Below are 19,735 nucleotides of genomic sequence, written 5' to 3'. Positions count from 1 at the left end.
GGTCCATTCAACAACAATAGAACTGTAGGAACCTTGTTTCAACAGGATGTTGATTATACAGTCCCTTGCGAAAGTATTCGGCCCCCTTGAACTTTGCGACCTTTTGCCACATTTTAGGCTTTAAACATAAAGATATAAAACTGTATTGTTTTTGTGAAGAATCAACAACAAGTGGGGCACAATCATGAAGTGGAACGACATTTATTGGATATTTCAAACTTTTTAACAAATGTAAAACTGAAAAATTGGGCGTGCAATACAGTGTTGCATTGTGTTCATGTAAGGGTTCTGTGGCAAGACATCAGTAGATTTATAATTGAACACATTTGTAAGAATTTTACACTATTATGGAGAGATGTAGTGCTTGGACTCTTTACCTATGATAGAAATCATTGAAACAATTTTATGTAATTCATTTAATCAATTATTTTGGCAAAATTTCATACCTTACCTTACAAAAATAAATTGAACTATAGTCTAAGACGATGGAATACTCTGTTAGATGATAAATGTGTTTATTTCCCTTAAGGCCTTGTGTAATGTGATATTGTACCCACCTGCCGCCCAAGCCCCGCCCTATCCCCGCCCCCAGCCCTAGCCTATGTCTTTCTATATTCTTTATATATACTCTTGTGCTCCCCATGTACTTTTTGCATTTAAAAAACATGTTAATGCAAAAATAAATGTTTCATTGGAACTTGTTGATAGGTCTATTTTATAACCTACATTGAGAGTATTTCCTTTTTTTATGCGGTAAAGTCACACCATATTAAAAAATAACATAATGACAGCTGTGATGAAAACAGGAAGTTTCGGTTCAATTGTATACATGTTGACAGATAATTTATTCGTTTTCAACATGGTGGAATCGTTTTGTGATGGTAACATATATTATGTGAGAAATGGCGGTGGAAACGACTTTATGTTTAACATATTGATATAATAACCGTCATACTGTATCAAAGTAAACTTGGAGCGACGCGATGACATGTCTCCACTACGACTCGGGAAACGGTGCGGTTTATCAGGCTACAGGTGAAATGAATTATATGATCAACTTCACAGGGTGGTGAAAGTCATGGTGATGAGCTTGATGGTCTTTCCGACACATATACTGGGTCTCATTCTGGTGACATGATGATCAATGCTTCACTGCCGATTGACAAATACAAATATTCTCGCTATTATCCACAACAATCTCATCATGTAGACTAGCCTACTCGCACTGGTGGAGGGAAACGTTTCATAATCCAGAATGTTGAATATTCACATGGAAATCCATCTCCAATTGGATGAAAACATGGCTATAGTAACGGAAATATACCGTTTAAACAGATGTCTATATCACAGGGCTACAAAACGAGGGAGAAAACCGCTTGATATTGTCTTACTGCCATATTAATGACTTCATTGTAACATGAGGACTAGGCTTTAAGAATCCTCTAAATCCTCTCATCAATAGACGGTTATTATCTGCCGTAATTCTACATTGTCACCGTCCACCGCTCTGCTGAGATGACCGGTCAGTTCGGCTCCTCTGGAGTGGTCAGGGGGTGTGATGTGGAGGAGCGCCGCAGCACTGGGGAACTGTGGCGGTTGCGACTGAATAAAGTTTGATAAGTGCTTTGCGAAACCCTTGGGACGTCCCTAACCTTAACCCCTCTACTCTAACAATTTAACCATCAAATTCAATGGGAGGCACGTCCCAAAGATATCGGATAGCATGGACAGAAGAAGTTTCCAGTGGGCTGGACTATTCACCCCGGAGGGGCGGCAGATTGCGAACTTTCAGGAAGGAAACTAGTAGCTCCCGGTCACAGCCCTGCCTCTGACTAGTGGAATGGAATGCACCCGAACTCACTTCCTTGAAGACGAGTGTTGAATTAAGAAAGTAGTTGCACCTGTTCCCATGAAACGTTCATGTTTGAAGCGATGGCAACTTGACAAGCACAAGAATAACAGTAGCGAACTGGACAGCGTGTTGTAATGTCGTCCCAGGCGGAGAACGTGGCGGAACTTTTAGAAATAGACATATGTGACGGTGACATCTGCTCGGAGGGGGAGAGCGGAGTGTTCATCAACTCAGGTACAGGTGCGTCATTCTTAGACGGCATACTACGGCGTTTCAGCAGGGACCGGACCTAGTTCTCGTTCCTCTTCAGGCCACAACAACACAGACTCTGTCTCAAAGAGACCGAGAGAAACATCATCCCCGAGTCTGTATCCCCAGAACGGCCTGGGGTCTGGAGCCAGGATCGTGTGACCCTTGGCGAGCTCCAGGGTCAGGATCTCCGAGCCCCCGCTCCTCCATAGTGGACTGTCTGTTGGTGGAGATCTATGACACCTACAGCAGCGCTCGGCTCAGTGTTGACTGCCCGGATAGCAGTACCGAGGCGTCCAGCTCTGAGCTGTTCTGCCGCAGTAATACTGGATCCAGCTTTCTCCAGGAACTACAGGAGAAACACACCAGGAGACACCAGGTCAACTACCTGTCTCAGAAAGGTGAGTGAGTTCTATTTGATTTTTATACCTTTTATTTTATTTAACTAGGCAAGTCAGTTAAGAACAAATTATTATTTACAATGACTGCCTCCTGGGGAACGGTGGGTTAACTGGTTTAGGAACGGTGGGTTAACTGGTTTAGGAACGGTGGGTTAACTGGTTTAGGAACGGTGGGTTAACTGGTTTAGCAACGGTGGGTTAACTGGTTTAGGAACGGTGGGTTAACTGGTTTAGGAACGGTGGGTTAACTGGTTTAGGAACGGTGGGTTAACTGGTTTAGGAACGGTGGGTTAACTGGTTTAGGAACGGTGGGTTAACTGGTTTAGGAACGGTAGGTTAACTGGTTTAGGAACGGTGGGTTAACTGGTTTAGGAACGGTAGGTTAACTGGTTTAGGAACGGTGGGTTTAGGAACTGGTTCTAGGAACAGTGGGGGAGTCCAGCTCTAGGGTACAGTGGTGGGGAGTCAGCTCTAGGGTACAGTGGTGGGGAGTCCAGCTCTAGGGTACAGTGGTGGGGAGTCCAGCTCTAGGGTACAGTGGTGGGGAGTCCAGCTCTAGGGTACAGTGGTGGGAGTCCAGCTCTAGGGTACAGTGGTGGGAGTCCAGCTCTAGGGTACAGTGGTGGGGAGTCCAGCTCTAGGGTACAGTGGTGGGGGAGTCCAGCTCTAGGGTACAGTGGTGGGGGTAGTCCAGCTCTAGGGTACAGTGGTGGGGAGTCCAGCTCTAGGGTACAGTGGTGGGGAGTCCAGCTCTAGGGTACAGTGGTGGGGGAGTCCAGCTCTAGGGGTGGTGGGGAGTCCAGCTCTAGGGTACAGTGGTGGGGAGTCCAGCTCTAGGGTACAGTGGTGGGGAGTCCAGCTCTAGGGTGGGTGGGGAGTCCAGCTCTAGGGTGGGTGGGGAGTCCAGCTCTAGGGTACAGTGGTGGGGAGTCCAGCTCTAGGGTGGTGGGGAGTCCAGCTCTAGGGTACAGTGGTGGTCCAGCTCTAGGGTGGTGGGAGTCCAGCTCTAGGGTGTGGTGGGGAGTCCAGCTCTAGGGTGGGGAGTCCAGCTCTAGGGTACAGTGGTGGGGAGTCCAGCTCTAGGGTACAGTGGTGGGGAGTCCAGCTCTAGGGTACAGTGGGGGGAGTCCAGCTCTAGGGTACAGCTCTAGGGTACAGTGGTGGGAGTCCAGCTCTAGGGTACAGTGGTGGGGAGTCAGCTCTAGGGTGGACAGTGGTGAGGAGTCCTCTAGCTGGGGGAGTCCAGCTCTAGGGTGGTGGTGGGAGTCCAGCTCTAGGGTACAGTGGTGGGGAGTCCAGCTCTAGGGGTGGGGAGTCCAGCTCCTAGGGTGGGGGGGAGTCCAGCTCTAGGGTGGTGGGGGGAGTCCAGCTCTAGGGTGGTGGGGAGTCCAGCTCTAGGGTGTGTGGGGAGTCCAGCTCTAGGGTGGTGGGGGGAGTCCAGCTCTAGGGTGGTGGGGAGTCCAGCTCTAGGGTGGTGGGAGTCAGCTCTAGGGTGGGGAGTCCAGCTCTAGGGTGGTGGGGAGTCCAGCTCTAGGGTGTGGTGGGGAGTCCAGCTCTAGGGTGGGGGTGGTGGGGAGTCCAGCTCTAGGGTGGTGGGGAGTCCAGCTCTAGGGTGGGGAGTCCAGCTCTAGGGTGGGGGTGGTGGGAGTCCAGCTCTAGGGTGGTGGGGGGAGTCCTCTAGGGTGGTGGGAGTCCAGCTCTAGGGTGGGGGGAGTCCAGCTCTAGGGTGGGGGAGTCCAGCTCTAGGGTGGTGGGGAGTCCAGCTCTGGGTGGGGGTGTCAGCTCTAGGGTGGTGGGGAGTCCAGCTCTAGGGTGGTGGGAGTCCAGCTCTAGGGTGGTGGGGAGTCCAGCTCTAGGGTGGTGGGGAGTCCAGCTCTAGGGTGGGGGGGTGTCCAGCTCTAGGGTGGTGGGGAGTCCAGCTCTAGGGTGGTGGGGAGTCCAGCTCTAGGGTGGGGGGAGTCCAGCTCTAGGGTGGTGGGGTGTCCAGCTCTAGGGTGGTGGGGAGTCCAGCTCTAGGGTGGTGGGGAGTCCAGCTCTAGGGTGGTGGGGAGTCCAGCTCTAGGGTGGTGGGGAGTCCAGCTCTAGGGTGGTGGGGGGGAGTCCAGCTCTAGGGTGGGTGGCTCTAGGGTGGGTCCAGCTCTAGGGTGGGTATCCAGCTCTAGGGTGGGGGGAGTCCAGCTCTAGGGTGGTGGGGTGAGTCCAGCTCTAGGGTGGTGGGGGTCCAGCTCTAGGGTGGTGGGGGTGTCCAGCTCTAGGGTGGTGGGGAGTCCAGCTCTAGGGGTGGTGGGAGTCCAGCTCTAGGGTGGTGGGGAGTCCAGCTCTAGGGTGGTGGGGAGTCCAGCTCTAGGGTGGGGTGGGAGTCCAGCTCTAGGGTGGGGTCCAGCTCTGGGAGTCCAGCTCTAGGGTGGGGGGAGTCCAGCTCTAGGGTGGGGAGTCCAGCTCTAGGGTACAGTGGGGGGGGGGTCCAGCTCTAGGGTGGGGGGAGTCCAGCTCTAGGGTACAGTGGGGGGGTGGGGGGTGGTCCAGCTCTAGGGTACAGTGGTGGGGAGTTTAGCCTAGATGATGAGATTATTTTGGATGAGAGCGAGAATATTGTATTAGTCAAACTGCAGTCGATCATCATGTCACGAGACTCTCTGTTTATTGAAAATCGGCATCAAACTCATAGCGTGCACTTTGAACACCCTGTGAAGTTGATCATCATGTATTTGAATCTGTAGCCTAAGAAACGACATGGCCGTAGTGGGAGGACTGCACACCTTATCATCATGTGACTCCCACATTTGATCTGAGCTTTATCTTGGCCAGGTCGCAGTTGTAAATGAGGACTTCTTCTCAGCTAGCCTACCTGGTTAAATCTTCTCAAAGGTCTTCTCTCAGCTAGCCTACCTGTTTAAATAAAGGTCTTCTCAGCTAGCCTACCTGGTTAAATAAAATAAAGGTCTTCTCAGCTAGCCTACCTGGTTAAATAAAGGTCTTCTCAGCTAGCCTACCTGGTTAAATAAAGGTCTTCTCAGCTAGCCTACCTGGTTAAATAAAGGTCTTCTCAGCTAGCCTACCTGGTTAAATAAAGGTCTTCTCAGCTAGCCTACCTGGTTAAATAAAAGTCTTCTCAGCTAGCCTACCTGGTTAAATAAAGGTCTTCTCAGCTAGCCTACCTGGTTAAATAAAGGTCTTCTCAGCTAGCCTACCTGGTTAAATAAAGGTCTTCTCAGCTAGCCTACCTGGTTAAATAAAGGTCAAATATAAATGTCTGTATAAATGTATTTGTGTTTATAGGCGTTTCCACGGCCATCTCGCATAATACATTTAAGGACACACAAAGATCCCACGTAATATGAACATGATTTGTAACGATTTTATAATATTGTACTGAAATGTTGTTAATTTTTTGTATGGTATGGCTTTACTTGCATAAACACTGTGGAACGTGGTCTACGACGGGCCAATATTACTCTGAATCATAAAATCACATTACAGCTACTACTGCCAGTCTGTCACTCACTCCCACACACTTATTGTATTTTGTCTGTTATAAAATGCATTTTAATGTTTAAAAATTGTATTATAATGTATATTACTGCCTTATTTTTGCTGGCTCCAGGAAGAGTAGCTGCTGCCTTGGCAGGACCTAATGGGGATCCATAATAAACCCCAGGAAGAGTAGCTGCTGCCTTGGCAGGAACTAATGGGGATCCATAATAAACCCCAGGAAGAGTAGCTGCTGCCTTGGCAGGAACTAATGGGGATCCATAATAAACCCCAGGAAGAGTAGCTGCTGCCTTGACAGGAACTAATGGGGATCCATAATCAACCCCAGGAAGAGTAGCTGCTGCCTTGGCAGGAACTAATGGGGATCCATAATAAACCCCAGGAAGAGTAGCTGCTGCCTTGGCAGGACCTAATGGGGATCCATAATAAACCCCAGGAAGAGTAGCTGCTGCCTTGGCAGGAACTAATGGGGATCCATAATAAACCCCAGGAAGAGTAGCTGCTGCCTTGGCAGGACCTAATGGGGATCCATAATAAACCCCAGGAAGAGTAGCTGCTGCCTTGGCAGGAACTAATGGGGATCCATAATAAACCCCAGGAAGAGTAGCTGCTGCCTTGGCAGGAACTAATGGGGATCCATAATAAACCCCAGGAAGAGTAGCTGCTGCCTTGGCAGGACCTAATGGGGATCCATAATAAACCCCAGGAAGAGTAGCTGCTGCCTTGACAGGAACTAATGGGGATCCATAATAAATACATGACAGCCTGATTATTATTACTACTCTGAGGAGCTGATATACAGTATCTATAGTGTTCCAGCTACAGGACCGGTCTCCAGTCAACCAAGCTGCTCTATATATCTATATCTATATTGTGTTTCAGCACCAGAAGAGTTGAGCTGTATCATAGGAGAGGTACGCTACAGGACCTGTCTCCAGTCAGTCAAGCTGTTCTATATATCTATATCTATATTGTGTTTCAGCACCAGAAGAGTTGAGCTGTATCATAGGAGAGGTACGCTACAGGACCGGTTTCCAGTCAGCCAAGCTGCTCTATATATCTATATCTATATTGTGTTTCAGCACCAGAAGAGTTGAGCTGTATCATAGGAGAGGTACGCTACAGGACCGGTCTCCAGTCAGCCAAGCTGCTGCGCCAGCTGAAGAGGAGAGACCGCCTCAGTCACAAGCTCCAGAAGAACTATGACATCATCACCGCCTGTCTGCAGGCCGTGTCCCAGAAGAGAAGTAAGGAGACGCGGTGGCGCCCTGTGTAGTGTCGTGCTCCCTATTCCCTGTGTGGTGTCGTGCTCCCTATTCCCTGTGTGGTGTCGTGCTCCCTATTCCCTGTGTGGTGTCGTGCTCCCTATTCCCTGTGTGGTGTTGTGCTCCCTATTCCCTGTGTGGTGTCGTGCTCCCTATTCCCTGTGTGGTGTCGTGCTCCCTATTCCCTGTGTGGTGTCGTGCTCCCTATTCCCTGTGTGGTGTCGTGCTCCCTATTCCCTGTGTGGTGTCGTGCTCCCTATTCCCTGTGTGGTGTCGTGCTCCTATTCCCTGTGTGGTGTCGTGCTCCTATTCCCTGTGTGGTGTCGTGCTCCCTATTCCCTGTGTGGTGTCGTGCTCCTATTCCCTGTGTGGTGTCGTGCTCCCTATTCCCTGTGTGGTGTCGTGCTCCCTATTCCCTGTGTGGTGTCGTGTGGTGTCCCTATTCCCTGTGTGGTGTCGTGCTCCCTATTCCCTGTGTGGTGTCCTGCTCCCTATTCCCTGTGTGGTGTCGTGCTCCCTATTCCCTGTGTGGTGTCGTGCTCCCTATTCCCTGTGTGGTGTCGTGCTCCCTATTCCCTGTGTTAGTTTAGACAGTAGCCAATAGGCTTTGCCCTACAGTGTTGGACAGTAGCCAATAGGCTGTACCCTTAGTTTCAGTAGCCAATAGGCTGTGCCCTTACAGTGTTAGACAGTAGCCAATAGGCTGTACCCTTACAATTTTAGACAGTAGCCAAGGCTGTACCCTTACAGTTTTAGACTTGTACCCTTACAGTTGTAGACCGTAGCCAATAGGCTGTGCCCTTACAGTTTTAGACAGTAGCCAATAGGCTGTGCCCTTACAGTGTTAGACAGTAGCCAATAGGCTGTACCCTTACCATTTAGACAGTAGCCAATAGGCTGTGCCCTTAGTTTCAGTAGCCAATAGGCTGTGCCCTTAGTTTCAGTAGCCAATAGGCTGTGCCCTTACAGTTTTAGACAGTAGCCAATAGGCTGTGCTGTTTTAGACAGTAGCCCTGTGCCCTACAGTTTTAGACAGTAGCCAATAGGCTGTACCCTTACAGTTTCAGTAGCCAATAGGCTGTACCCTTACAGTTTCAGCCAATAGGCTGTGCCCTTACAGTTTTAGACAGTAGCCAATAGGCTGTGCCCTTACAGTTTTAGACAGTAGCCAATAGGCTGTGCCCTTACAGTTTTAGACAGTAGCCAATAGGCTGTGCCCTTACAGTTTCAGTAGCCACAGGCTGTAGCCAATAGGCTGTGCCCTTACAGTTTTAGACAGTAGCCAATAGGCTGTGCCCTTACAGTTTTAGACAGTAGCCAATAGGCTGTGCCCTTATGTGCCAATAGGCTGTGCCTTAGTTTCAGTAGCCAATAGGCTGTGCCCTTACAGTTTTAGACAGTAGCCAATAGGCTGTGCTCTTACAGTTTTAGACAGTAGCCAATAGGCTGTGCCCTTACAGTTTTAGACAGTAGCCAATAGGCTGTACATTTACAGTTTCAGTAGCCAATAGGCTGTGCCCTTACAGTTTCAGTAGCCTATAGGCTGTACCCTGACAGTTTTAGACAGTAGCCAATAGGCTGTGCCCTTACAGTTTTAGACAGTAGCCAATAGGCTGTACATTTACAGTTTCAGTAGCCAATAGGCTGTGCCCTTACAGTTTCAGTAGCCAATAGGCTGTACCCTTACAGATTCAGTAGCCAATAGGCTGTGCCCTTACAGTTTTAGACAGTAGCCAATAGGCTGTGCCCTTACAGTGTTAGACATTAGCCAATAGGCTGTACCCTTACAGTTTTAGACAGTAGCCAATAGGCTGTACCCTTACAGTTTTAGACAGTAGCCAATAGGCTATGCCCTTAGTTTCAGTAGCCAATAGGCTGTGCCCTTACAGTTGTAGACAGTAGCCAATAGGCTTTGCCCTTAGTTTCAGTAGCCAATAGGCTGTGCCCTTACAGTTTTAGACAGTAGCCAATAGGCTGTGCCCTTACCGTTGTAGACAGTAGCCAATAGGCTGTGCCCTTACAGTTGTAGACAGTAGCCAATAGGCTGTGCCCTTAGTTTTAGACAGTAGCCAATAGGCTGTGCCCTTACAGTTTTAGACAGTAGCCAATAGGCTGTGCCCTTACAGTTTCAGTAGCCAATAGGCTGTGCCCTTAGTTTTAGACAGTAGCCAATAGGCTGTGCCCTTACAGTTTCAGTAGCCAATAGGCTGTACCCTTACAGTTTCAGTAGCCAATAGGCTGTGCCCTTAGTTTTAGACAGTAGCCAATAGGCTGTACCATTACAGATTCAGTAGCCAATAGGCTGTGCCCTTACAGTTTTAGACAGTAGCCAATAGGCTGTGCTCTTACAGTTTTAGACAGTAGCCAATAGGCTGTGCCCTTACAGTTTTAGACAGTAGCCAATAGGCTGTACATTTACAGTTTCAGTAGCCTATAGGCTGTAGGCCACTGACAGTTTTAGACAGTAGCCAATAGGCTGTACCCTTAGTTTCAGTAGCCAATAGGCTGTGCCCTTACAGTGTTAGACATTAGCCAATAGGCTGTACCCTTACCGTTTAGACAGTAGCCAATAGGCTGTCCCTTACAGTTTTAAACAGTAGCCAATAGGCTATTTTATTAGTTTCAGTAGCCAATAGGCTGTGCCCTTACAGTTTTAGACAAACCAGCAGCCAATAGGCTGTGCCCTACGCCATACCGTTGTAGACAGTAGCCAATAGGCTGTGCCCTTGACCGTTGTAGACAGTAGCCAATAGGCTGTGCCCTTACAGTTGTAGACAGTAGCCAATAGGCTGTGCCCTTACAGTTGTAGACAGTAGCCAATAGGCTGTGCCCTTAGTTTTAGACAGTAGCCAATAGGCTGTGCCCTTACAGTTTTAGACAGTAGCCAATAGGATGTTCCCCCTTCTGTGATGTCATTGTCTTCAGGGAGGATGGATGTGTTCCCCCTTACAGTTTCAGTAGCCAATAGGCTGTGCCCTTAGTTTTAGACAGTAGCCAATGTCTTCAGGGAGGATGGATGTTCCCCCTTACAGTTTCAGTAGTCTTCAATAGGCTGTTCAGTCTTCAGGGAGGATGGATGTTCAGTTAATTGTGGGATATTTGAGCATAATGTAGTCCTACCAACAAAACCAATGGAACAAATCCCATAACATTTTTCACATGGCAATAGCTTCTGATTTCTATGGCCTACAGTAGTCTATGTGGTGTTCAATTCAGGCCTTCATTGCATGAGCTTGACATTAATGATAGATTTTACTTGATCTTTAACACCATGGGTCTGTGAATTGTATTGTGTTGTATGATGGATGAAACCACGTTACAAAATTAAATGTATTGTTATTACCATGCAGTAAAGTAGACGACATTGTAGGCTACACTTCCGCCTATTGGCTTATTTGCATATTCAAGCCTGTCTCAAAATACAACACTGCCCCTTTAAGACATACGCTTGTTTACGTCGACTGTCTTTTCAGACTGCTTGAAATGGAGCCGACGCGTGTTTTGGAAGCAGTAACTCCCCATTGCTGATACTTATCTATACTTGGGCTAATAACTCGCAAACTAACAAAGAATATCGACGATAGTGCACTGGTCTGAATAGCGCATTCACTCGCTGGTGATGGGTAGACCGCTGATGGACAATCCCCACCAATAGAGTTGCGCTCTGGCTCTGCCTACAAAAATGTTCACAGATTCAATCTAGCGAAGTTACATTGTTTAGGTTTGTTTCATTGAAAAGGGCCTGATTTTATTATGTTGATTTGATCACAGAAAAAATGGTTGATCTGCAAAACTGATGGAGTGAATTTCCGTCTCTTGCGTGCAGCATGGCGTTAAACCAGCAGTCCAGGAGGAAGTGCGCAGCCGCATTGTCGCCTACCATGTCACACAATACGCCATAATGTCAGCTTCAGGGATTATGCTTTTTAAATGTTTTACAAATTACTTAATGAAAAGCTTAAATGTCTTGTCATAAGTATTCCCTTTGATCCCTTTCAGTTGGTGATGTCATTGTCTTCAGGGTGGATGGATGTTCCCCTTCAGTTGGTGATGTCATTGTCTTCAGGGTGGATGGATGTTCCCCCCTTCAGTTGGTGATGTCATTGTCTTCAGGGTGGATGGATGTTCCCCCTTCAGTTGGTGATGTCATTGTCTTCAGGGTGGATGGATGTTCCCCCTTCAGTTGGTGATGTCATTGTCTTCAGGGTGGATGGATGTTCCCCCTTCAGTTGGTGATGTCATTGTCTTCAGGGAGGATGGATGTTCCCCCTTCAGTTGGTGATGTCATTGTCTTCAGGGAGGATGGATGTTCCCCCTTCAGTTGGTGATGTCATTGTCTTCAGGGTGGATGGATGTTCCCCCCTTCAGTTGGTGATGTCATTGTCTTCAGGGTGGATGGATGTTTGTCCCCCCCTTCAGTTGGTGATGTCATTGTCTTCAGGGTGGATGGATGTTCCCCCTTCAGTTGGTGATGTCATTGTCTTCAGGGTGGATGGATGTTTGCCCCCTTCAGTTGGTGATGTCATTGTCTTCAGGGAGGATGGATGTTCCCCCTTCAGTTGGTGATGTCATTGTCTTCAGGGTGGATGGATGTTCCCCCTTCAGTTGGTGATGTCATTGTCTTCAGGGTGGATGGATGTTCCCCCTTCAGTTGGTGATGTCATTGTCTTCAGGGTGGATGGATGTTCCCCCCTTCAGTTGGTGATGTCATTGTCTTCAGGGTGGATGGATGTTCCCCCCCTTCAGTTGGTGATGTCATTGTCTTCAGGGTGGATGGATGTTCCCCCCTTCAGTTGGTGATGTCATTGTCTTCAGGGTGGATGGATGTTTCCCCCCCCCCTTCAGTTGGTGATGTCATTGTCTTCAGGGTGGATGGATGTCCCCCCCCCTTCAGTTGGTGATGTCATTGTCTGTCCCCCCCTCAGTTGGTGATGTCATTGTCTTCAGGGTGGATGGATGTCCCCCCCTTCAGTTGGTGATGTCATTGTCTTCAGGGTGGATGGATGTCCCCCCTTCAGTTGGTGATGTCATTGTCTTCAGGGTGGATGGATGTCATGTTCCCTTCAGTCATTGTCTTCAGGGTGGATGGATGTTCCCCCTTCAGTTGGTGATGTCATTGTCTTCAGGGTGGATGGATGTTTATTCAGTTGGTGATGTCATTGTCTTCAGGGTGGATGGATGTTTGCCCCCTTCAGTTGGTGATGTCATTGTCTTCAGGGTGGATGGATGTTCCCCCCTTCAGGGTGGATGGATGTCCCCCTTCAGTTGGTGATGTCATTGTCTTCAGGGTGGATGGATGTTTGCCCCCTTCAGTTGGTGATGTCATTGTCTTCAGGGTGGATGGATGTTTGTCTTCCCCCCTTCAGTTGGTGATGTCATTGTCTTCAGGGTGGATGGATGTTCCCCCCTTCAGTTGGTGATGTCATTGTCTTCAGGGTGGATGGATGTTCCCCCCTTCAGTTGGTGATGTCATTGTCTTCAGGGTGGATGGATGTCCCCCCTTCAGTTGGTGATGTCATTGTCTTCAGGGTGGATGGATGTTCCCCCCTTCAGTTGGTGATGTCATTGTCTTCAGGGAGGATGGATGTTTGCCCCCCCTTCAGTTGGTGATGTCATTGTCTTCAGGGTGGATGGATGTTTGCCCCCCTTCAGTTGGTGATGTCATTGTCTTCAGGGTGGATGGATGTTTGCCCCCCTTCAGTTGGTGATGTCATTGTCTTCAGGGTGGATGGATGTTCCCCCCCTTCAGTTGGTGATGTCATTGTCTTCAGGGTGGATGGATGTTCCCCCTTCAGTTGGTGATGTCATTGTCTTCAGGGAGGATGGATGTTTGCCCCCCTTCAGTTGGTGATGTCATTGTCTTCAGGGTGGATGGATGTTTGCCCCCCTTCAGTTGGTGATGTCATTGTCTTCAGGGTGGATGGATGTTTGCCCCCCTTCAGTTGGTGATGTCATTGTCTTCAGGGTGGATGGATGTTCCCCCTTCAGTTGGTGATGTCATTGTCTTCAGGGTGGATGGATGTTCCCCCCCCTTCAGTTGGTGATGTCATTGTCTTCAGGGTGGATGGATGTTTCCCCCCTTCAGTTGGTGATGTCATTGTCTTCAGGGTGGATGGATGTTTGTCCCCCCCTTCAGTTGGTGATGTCATTGTCTTCAGGGATGTTCCCCCTTCAGTTGGTGATGTCATTGTCTTCAGGGTGGATGGATGTTCCCCCCTTCAGTTGGTGATGTCATTGTCTTCAGGGAGGATGGATGTTCCCCCCTTCAGTTGGTGATGTCATTGTCTTCAGGGTGGATGGATGTTCCCCCCTTCAGTTGGTGATGTCATTGTCTTCAGGGTGGATGGATGTTCCCCCCTTCAGTTGGTGATGTCATTGTCTTCAGGGTGGATGGTTGGTGATGTTTGTCTTCAGGGTGGATGGATGTTTGCCCCCCTTCAGTTGGTGATGTCATTGTCTTCAGGGTGGATGGATGTTTGCCCCCCCCTTCAGTTGGTGATGTCATTGTCTTCAGGGTGGATGGATGTTTGCCCCCCTTCAGTTGGTGATGTCATTGTCTTCAGGGTGGATGGATGTTTCCCCCCTTCAGTTGGTGATGTCATTGTCTTCAGGGTGGATGGATGTTTGCCCCCCTTCAGTTGGTGATGTCATTGTCTTCAGGGTGGATGGATGTTTCAGTTGGTGATGTCCCCCCTTCAGTTGGTGATGTCATTGTCTTCAGGGTGGATGGATGTTCCCCCCTTCAGTTGGTGATGTCATTGTCTTCAGGGTGGATGGATGTTCCCCCCCCCTTCAGTTGGTGATGTCATTGTCTTCAGGGTGGATGGATGTTCCCCCCTTCAGTTGGTGATGTCATTGTCTTCAGGGTGGATGGATGTTTGCCCCCTTCAGTTGGTGATGTCATTGTCTTCAGGGTGGATGGATGTTTGCCCCCCAGTTCAGTTGGTGATGTCATTGTCTTCAGGGTGGATGGATGTTTGCCCCCCTTCAGTTGGTGATGTCATTGTCTTCAGGGTGGATGGATGTTTGCCCCCCTTCAGTTGGTGATGTCATTGTCTTCAGGGAGGATGGATGTTTGCCCCCCTTCAGTTGGTGATGTCATTGTCTTCAGGGTGGATGGATGTTTGCCCCCCTTCAGTTGGTGATGTCATTGTCTTCAGGGAGGATGGATGTTTGCCCCCCTTCAGTTGGTGATGTCATTGTCTTCAGGGTGGATGGATGTTTGCCCCCCTTCAGTTGGTGATGTCATTGTCTTCAGGGTGGATGGATGTTTGCCCCCCTTCAGTTGGTGATGTCATTGTCTTCAGGGTGGATGGATGTTTCCCCCCTTCAGTTGGTGATGTCATTGTCTTCAGGGAGGATGGATGTTTGCCCCCCTTCAGTTGGTGATGTCATTGTCTTCAGGGAGGATGGATGTTTGCCCCCCCTTCAGTTGGTGATGTCATTGTCTTCAGGGTGGATGGATGTTTGCCCCCCTTCAGTTGGTGATGTCATTGTCTTCAGGGTGGATGGATGTTTGCCCCCCCTTCAGTTGGTGATGTCATTGTCTTCAGGGTGGATGGATGTTTCCCCCCCTTCAGTTGGTGATGTCATTGTCTTCAGGGTGGATGGATGTTCCCCCCCTTCAGTTGGTGATGTCATTGTCTTCAGGGTGGATGGATGTTTGCCCCCCCCTTCAGTTGGTGATGTCATTGTCTTCAGGGTGGATGGATGTTTGCCCCCCCCCTTCAGTTGGTGATGTCATTGTCTTCAGGGTGGATGGATGTTCCCCCCTTCAGTTGGTGATGTCATTGTCTTCAGGGTGGATGGATGTTTGCCCCCCCCTTCAGTTGGTGATGTCATTGTCTTCAGGGAGGATGGATGTTTGCCCCCCCTTCAGTTGGTGATGTCATTGTCTTCAGGGTGGATGGATGTTTGCCCCCCCTTCAGTTGGTGATGTCATTGTCTTCAGGGAGGATGGATGTTTGCCCCCCCTTCAGTTGGTGATGTCATTGTCTTCAGGGTGGATGGATGTTTGCCCCCCCCCTTCAGTTGGTGATGTCATTGTCGTCAGGGTGGATGGATGTTGGCTGTGCAGGTTTGCTCTTATTAACCTGGAAGTGGTATGGGTGTTTCCCCCAGAGAGCTGAGTAGACTAGCATGTTCCACGTCTCAGCACCATATTTAACCTACCATCACCATTCCTCAATATCCTGCCCAGTGCCCCCACCCAGACGGGGATCTAAGTCTGCTTGGATTGGTTGTTTTCACACAGTACTTTCCAGCAGGGCTCCATGATCTACAGTAGATGTGGAACTGTAGACAAGCAAGTGCAGGATCTGTACATCTGGTTACTCCATTCTTACAGCTCACTTTTCTACATGTCCTTCTCTGTTTGATCAACATGCAGCATGGCACCTACCATGGAGGTATAGTGTATGTAGTAACAGGGATCAACATGACACCTACCATGGAGGTAAAGTCTATGTAGTAACAGGGATCAACATGCAGCATGGCGCCTACCATGGAGGTCAAAACTGTTCGCTGCTCTGGCCCCCCAATGGTGGAACAAACTCCCTCACAACGCCAGGACAGCGGAGTCAATCACCACCTTCCGGAGACACCTGAAACCCCACCTCTTTAAGGAATACCTAGGATAGGATAAAGTAATCCTTCTCACCCCCCCCCTTAAAAGATTTAGATGCACTATTGTAAAGTGGCTGTTCCACTGGATGTCATAAGGTGAATGCACCAATTTGTAAGTCGCTCTGGATAAGAGCGTCTGCTAAATGACTTAAATGTAAATGTAATGTAAATGTAAAATGGAGGTAAAGTCTATGTAGTAACAGGGATCAACATGGCACCTACCATGGAGGTATAGTGTATGTAGTAACAGGGATCAACATGACACCTACCATGGAGGTGAAGTCTATGTAGTAACAGGGATCAATGCATGACACCTACCATGGAGGTAAAGTCTATGTAGTAACAGGGATCAATGGCACCTACCATGGAGGTAAAGTGTATGTAGTAACACAACATGGCACCACCATGGAGGTAAAGTCTATGTAGTAACAGGGATCAACATGGCACCTACCATGGAGGTAAAGTGTATGTAGTAACAGTGTGTAAAGTGGGACTTGTCTTCTCACAGGACCAGCAGCATGTTACAGTACCTCTACCTGAAGTCATCTGGCTGAGACATGCCTTGTTATCTAGTGATGTAGCAGCGATGACTGTCTCTCCATTCACAATGGCTCTCTTTTTGGGGTTGTTGCTCTGCCGAGCTTCCCCTCTCCACCCCTCCCTTCACATTACTTCATCACGGCTTTCTTCTCCTCCTGCCACCATACCGCATCCATCCCTCCCTCCCTGTGACGCTGGGTAGGGGTGTATACCGGGGCAGCAGCTCCTGAGACCGCTGCAGAGCCGCATCTCCTCCTTATGGTTAGAGGGACAACTGATCATCGATTAAGACAGATCTATATCTTCTAGCAACTCTTGAATCAATGTTTTAAAGGCATAATTGCGCGCGATTTGCTCCTGGATGGATCGGACATCAAGGCCATTTCTTGTGTGCGCGAGACTGTTGACAGTTCTTGGGTTGGACCGGAGACGGAAAGATCAATGTGATTGATCAACCTCTCTGCTCCGTGGAAGACGTCGGGCTGTCGTGGAGCAGCTGGGTAACGGGATTCGCGTGGGACGGAGGGAATAAGGGACATTTTTAGATTGATGCAGCGCACAAAGGGGAATAAACATTAATGTAGTTTACCGACAATTACTTTTAGGCTCCACGGTGCGTGTTAAGATTTGATTGGGAAATGAAGCAGGCCCGGTTTAACGCGGGGAGGGCTCGGTCTGGGCCGTGTGTGTTGCGGCAGGGTTCGAGCGGTGTCGGTAACATCATCAGTAACGTCCTGAAGAAAAGGAACGGAATCTCCCGGAGAGCACCCCGTCTGCTCTGCACGCTCGAGCCAGGTGACCGAACGGAGCCCGTTCAGCTCCGGCCTGATTGATACTCTGTTTGTTTCTGTCTCAGGGGAGGAGCGCTGTGGTCTTGTCTGTACAGAATAACATGTCACTGCTAGTTGTGGAGGCGTCATGGGGGTTGTTCATTCATTGTGGTTCTGAAATCATGCCGATAGTTTACAAGGCGTTTCATTCATGTGATTCCCCGTCAACCTTGTGTTAGGGCTGATAGGACTGATATAACTAAAGCCCTGTAGTTGAATTCCTTCATGTCGTCTTGTATTGGATGCTGCTGTCCGATGTAGCCTAGCTACATGTAGCCTAGCCCATAGGTCTAGTCATATCTATCTCTAGGAGGAGGGTGTAATGTAAACACAGTGTCGGGGGCGACTCTGGTGGCCAGCAGCTGACCAGCTATAGAAGACCTGACCAGATCTCAACATGGAGGAAACAGACAGCGCTCAGAGAGACCCAGGTTGGAGCTGTACTCTAAACGGTATAAAAGGTTAGTGTAGTTGGGGAGCGTTAGAGAGACCGGTATGAGCTGGTAGTATGAAGCCGTGCAGAGCGGGGCAAATGGCGGCTGTGTGGTCGCTGGCTGGCCGCCAGACAGGTTAGGGCTGGAGGAACGGGTTCAGTCGGAATCATTCTCTTTCCCGTGTGTTTCATTTAAGCATGCTCTGATCTGGGTTATAGTTTCGTTACTTCCGTTGTGTGAGTTTCAGAGCGTCAGGTTGTGGTAGTTAAGACCTGTTGTAGTGTAACTCGAGAGCGAAACCGGAAATGGATTCAGCACCACAGTGGCGGACAGCAACATCTAATAAAACACAACCAGGGGCGAATTCGTCATGGAAACGTTTACCGTTTAAGAACCAAACGGAGCAAAACGATAGTTTTTATTGGACAAATCCGGGTAGATGCCACCCTGTTTTAGTTATGTTTGCTCCCGTTTTAAGAAGCGTTTTGCACCCGAATTGGCTTAATGAATAGCCCCAGAGAGCCTAGACCTCACAGCTGTTCGGTGGTGCTGAAAACAGATTAAGAGTAAATCATTGGAAGAACGCAAAGTCATTGTCACTAATATATTTCCACATCGCCATGTTTCATTACATGTGATTTGTTTAGCCCAGGTGCACACGGATAGCAGTGACGTCATTACATGTGATTTGTTTAGCCCAGGTGCACACGGATAGCAGTGACGTCATTACATGTGATTTGTTTAGCCCAGGTGCGCACGGATAGCAGTGACGTCATTACATGTGGTTTGTTTAGCCCAGGTGCGCACGGATAGCAGTGACGTCACTACATGTGGTTTGTTTAGCCCAGGTGCGCACGGATAGCAGTGACGTCATTAGTAATGGACGTGCTTATTTTCCTCCCCGCCATGTCACTGTACTTAGACTGATGATAGTATGTACCTGATTAGTCAGTAGGCCTCGTCAGAGAGCGTGTGTGTGGTGACTGACCGTTCTGCTATTGTGGAGTTCTTCAGTCTGTACGTTGTTCTCTGTAGGAGTGGACACCAGGTTAAAGTTCACCATCGAACCTTCTCTGGGCAAGAACGGCTTCCAACAGGTCAGTATGGTCGTGTCCCATCTTTAGCCCAGTTTCAGGTGTCTGTGTATCACATTTATGGGAATCTGATCTGTGGGAATCTGATCTGTGGGAATCTGATCTGTGTGTTCTCTCTCTCCCCAGTGGTATGATGCTCTGAAGGCTGTGGTCAGACTTCCTACAGGCATCCCTAAAGAGTGGAGGAAGAGGGTACGTCATAGTAGTGCTACTGATATAACAGATGTGATAGTTCCTCCCATCTCTCTAGTGGTGTTTATTCTGACTGGCCAGCCAGCGGTCCCAGTTGATTGGTGTTTATTCTGACTGTCCAGGGGTCCCAGTTGATTGGTGTTTATTCTGACTGGCCAGCCAGAGGTCCCAGTTGATTGGTGTTTATTCTGACTGGCCAGCCAGAGGTCCCAGTTGATTGGTGTTTATTCTGACTGGCCAGCCAGAGGTCCCAGTTGATTGGTGTTTATTGTGACTGGCCAGCCAGAGGAAACACATCAGATGTGCAGGACAAGCAGTATTTTGATGGCTGTAGATTTGTCTGTTACCATGGAAATACCTGCGCATGAGCCAGGTGGAGACTCTTTACTGTGTCTCTACTCTGTCAGGTCTCAGTTGATTGTGTTTACTCTGTGACTGGACCAGAGGAAACTACTCTGTCAGGACAAGCAGTATTTTCTATGGCTGTCAGACTCTTTACTGTAAATCCTGTGCTCTGTCAGGACTCTTTACTGTGTCTCTACTCTGTCAGGACTCTTTACTGTGTCTCTCCTCTGTCAGGACTCTTTACTGTGTCTCTCCTCTGTCAGGACTCTTTACTGTGTCTCTTCTCTGTCAGGACTCTTTACTGTGTCTCTCCTCTGTCAGGACTCTTTACTGTGTGTCTCCTCTGTCAGGACTCTCTACTGTGTCTCTCCTCTGTCAGGACTATTTACTGTGTGTCTCTCCTCTGTCAGGACTCT

General features: G+C 48.9%; 1 protein-coding gene across 1 annotated transcript in view; it reads left to right on the top strand.

Moving 5' to 3' along the window:
• Positions 1-1,986: 1,986 nt before the first annotated feature.
• LOC124019612 (TBC1 domain family member 30-like) overlaps positions 1,987-19,735 on the top strand; it is a 32,399-nt gene continuing 14,650 nt past the window's right edge. Inside the window, exons 1-5 of the mRNA XM_046334999.1 lie at positions 1,987-2,086; positions 2,281-2,502; positions 7,077-7,241; positions 18,724-18,785; positions 18,909-18,974. Coding sequence (XP_046190955.1) covers positions 1,987-2,086; positions 2,281-2,502; positions 7,077-7,241; positions 18,724-18,785; positions 18,909-18,974 — 615 coding nt within the window. The remainder of the gene's footprint in view (positions 2,087-2,280; positions 2,503-7,076; positions 7,242-18,723; positions 18,786-18,908; positions 18,975-19,735) is intronic.

This window comes from Oncorhynchus gorbuscha, unplaced genomic scaffold, assembly GCF_021184085.1.
Source record: "Oncorhynchus gorbuscha isolate QuinsamMale2020 ecotype Even-year unplaced genomic scaffold, OgorEven_v1.0 Un_scaffold_639, whole genome shotgun sequence".
Taxonomy (NCBI): domain Eukaryota; kingdom Metazoa; phylum Chordata; class Actinopteri; order Salmoniformes; family Salmonidae; genus Oncorhynchus; species Oncorhynchus gorbuscha.
This window is presented reverse-complemented; position numbering and strand designations above follow the sequence as displayed.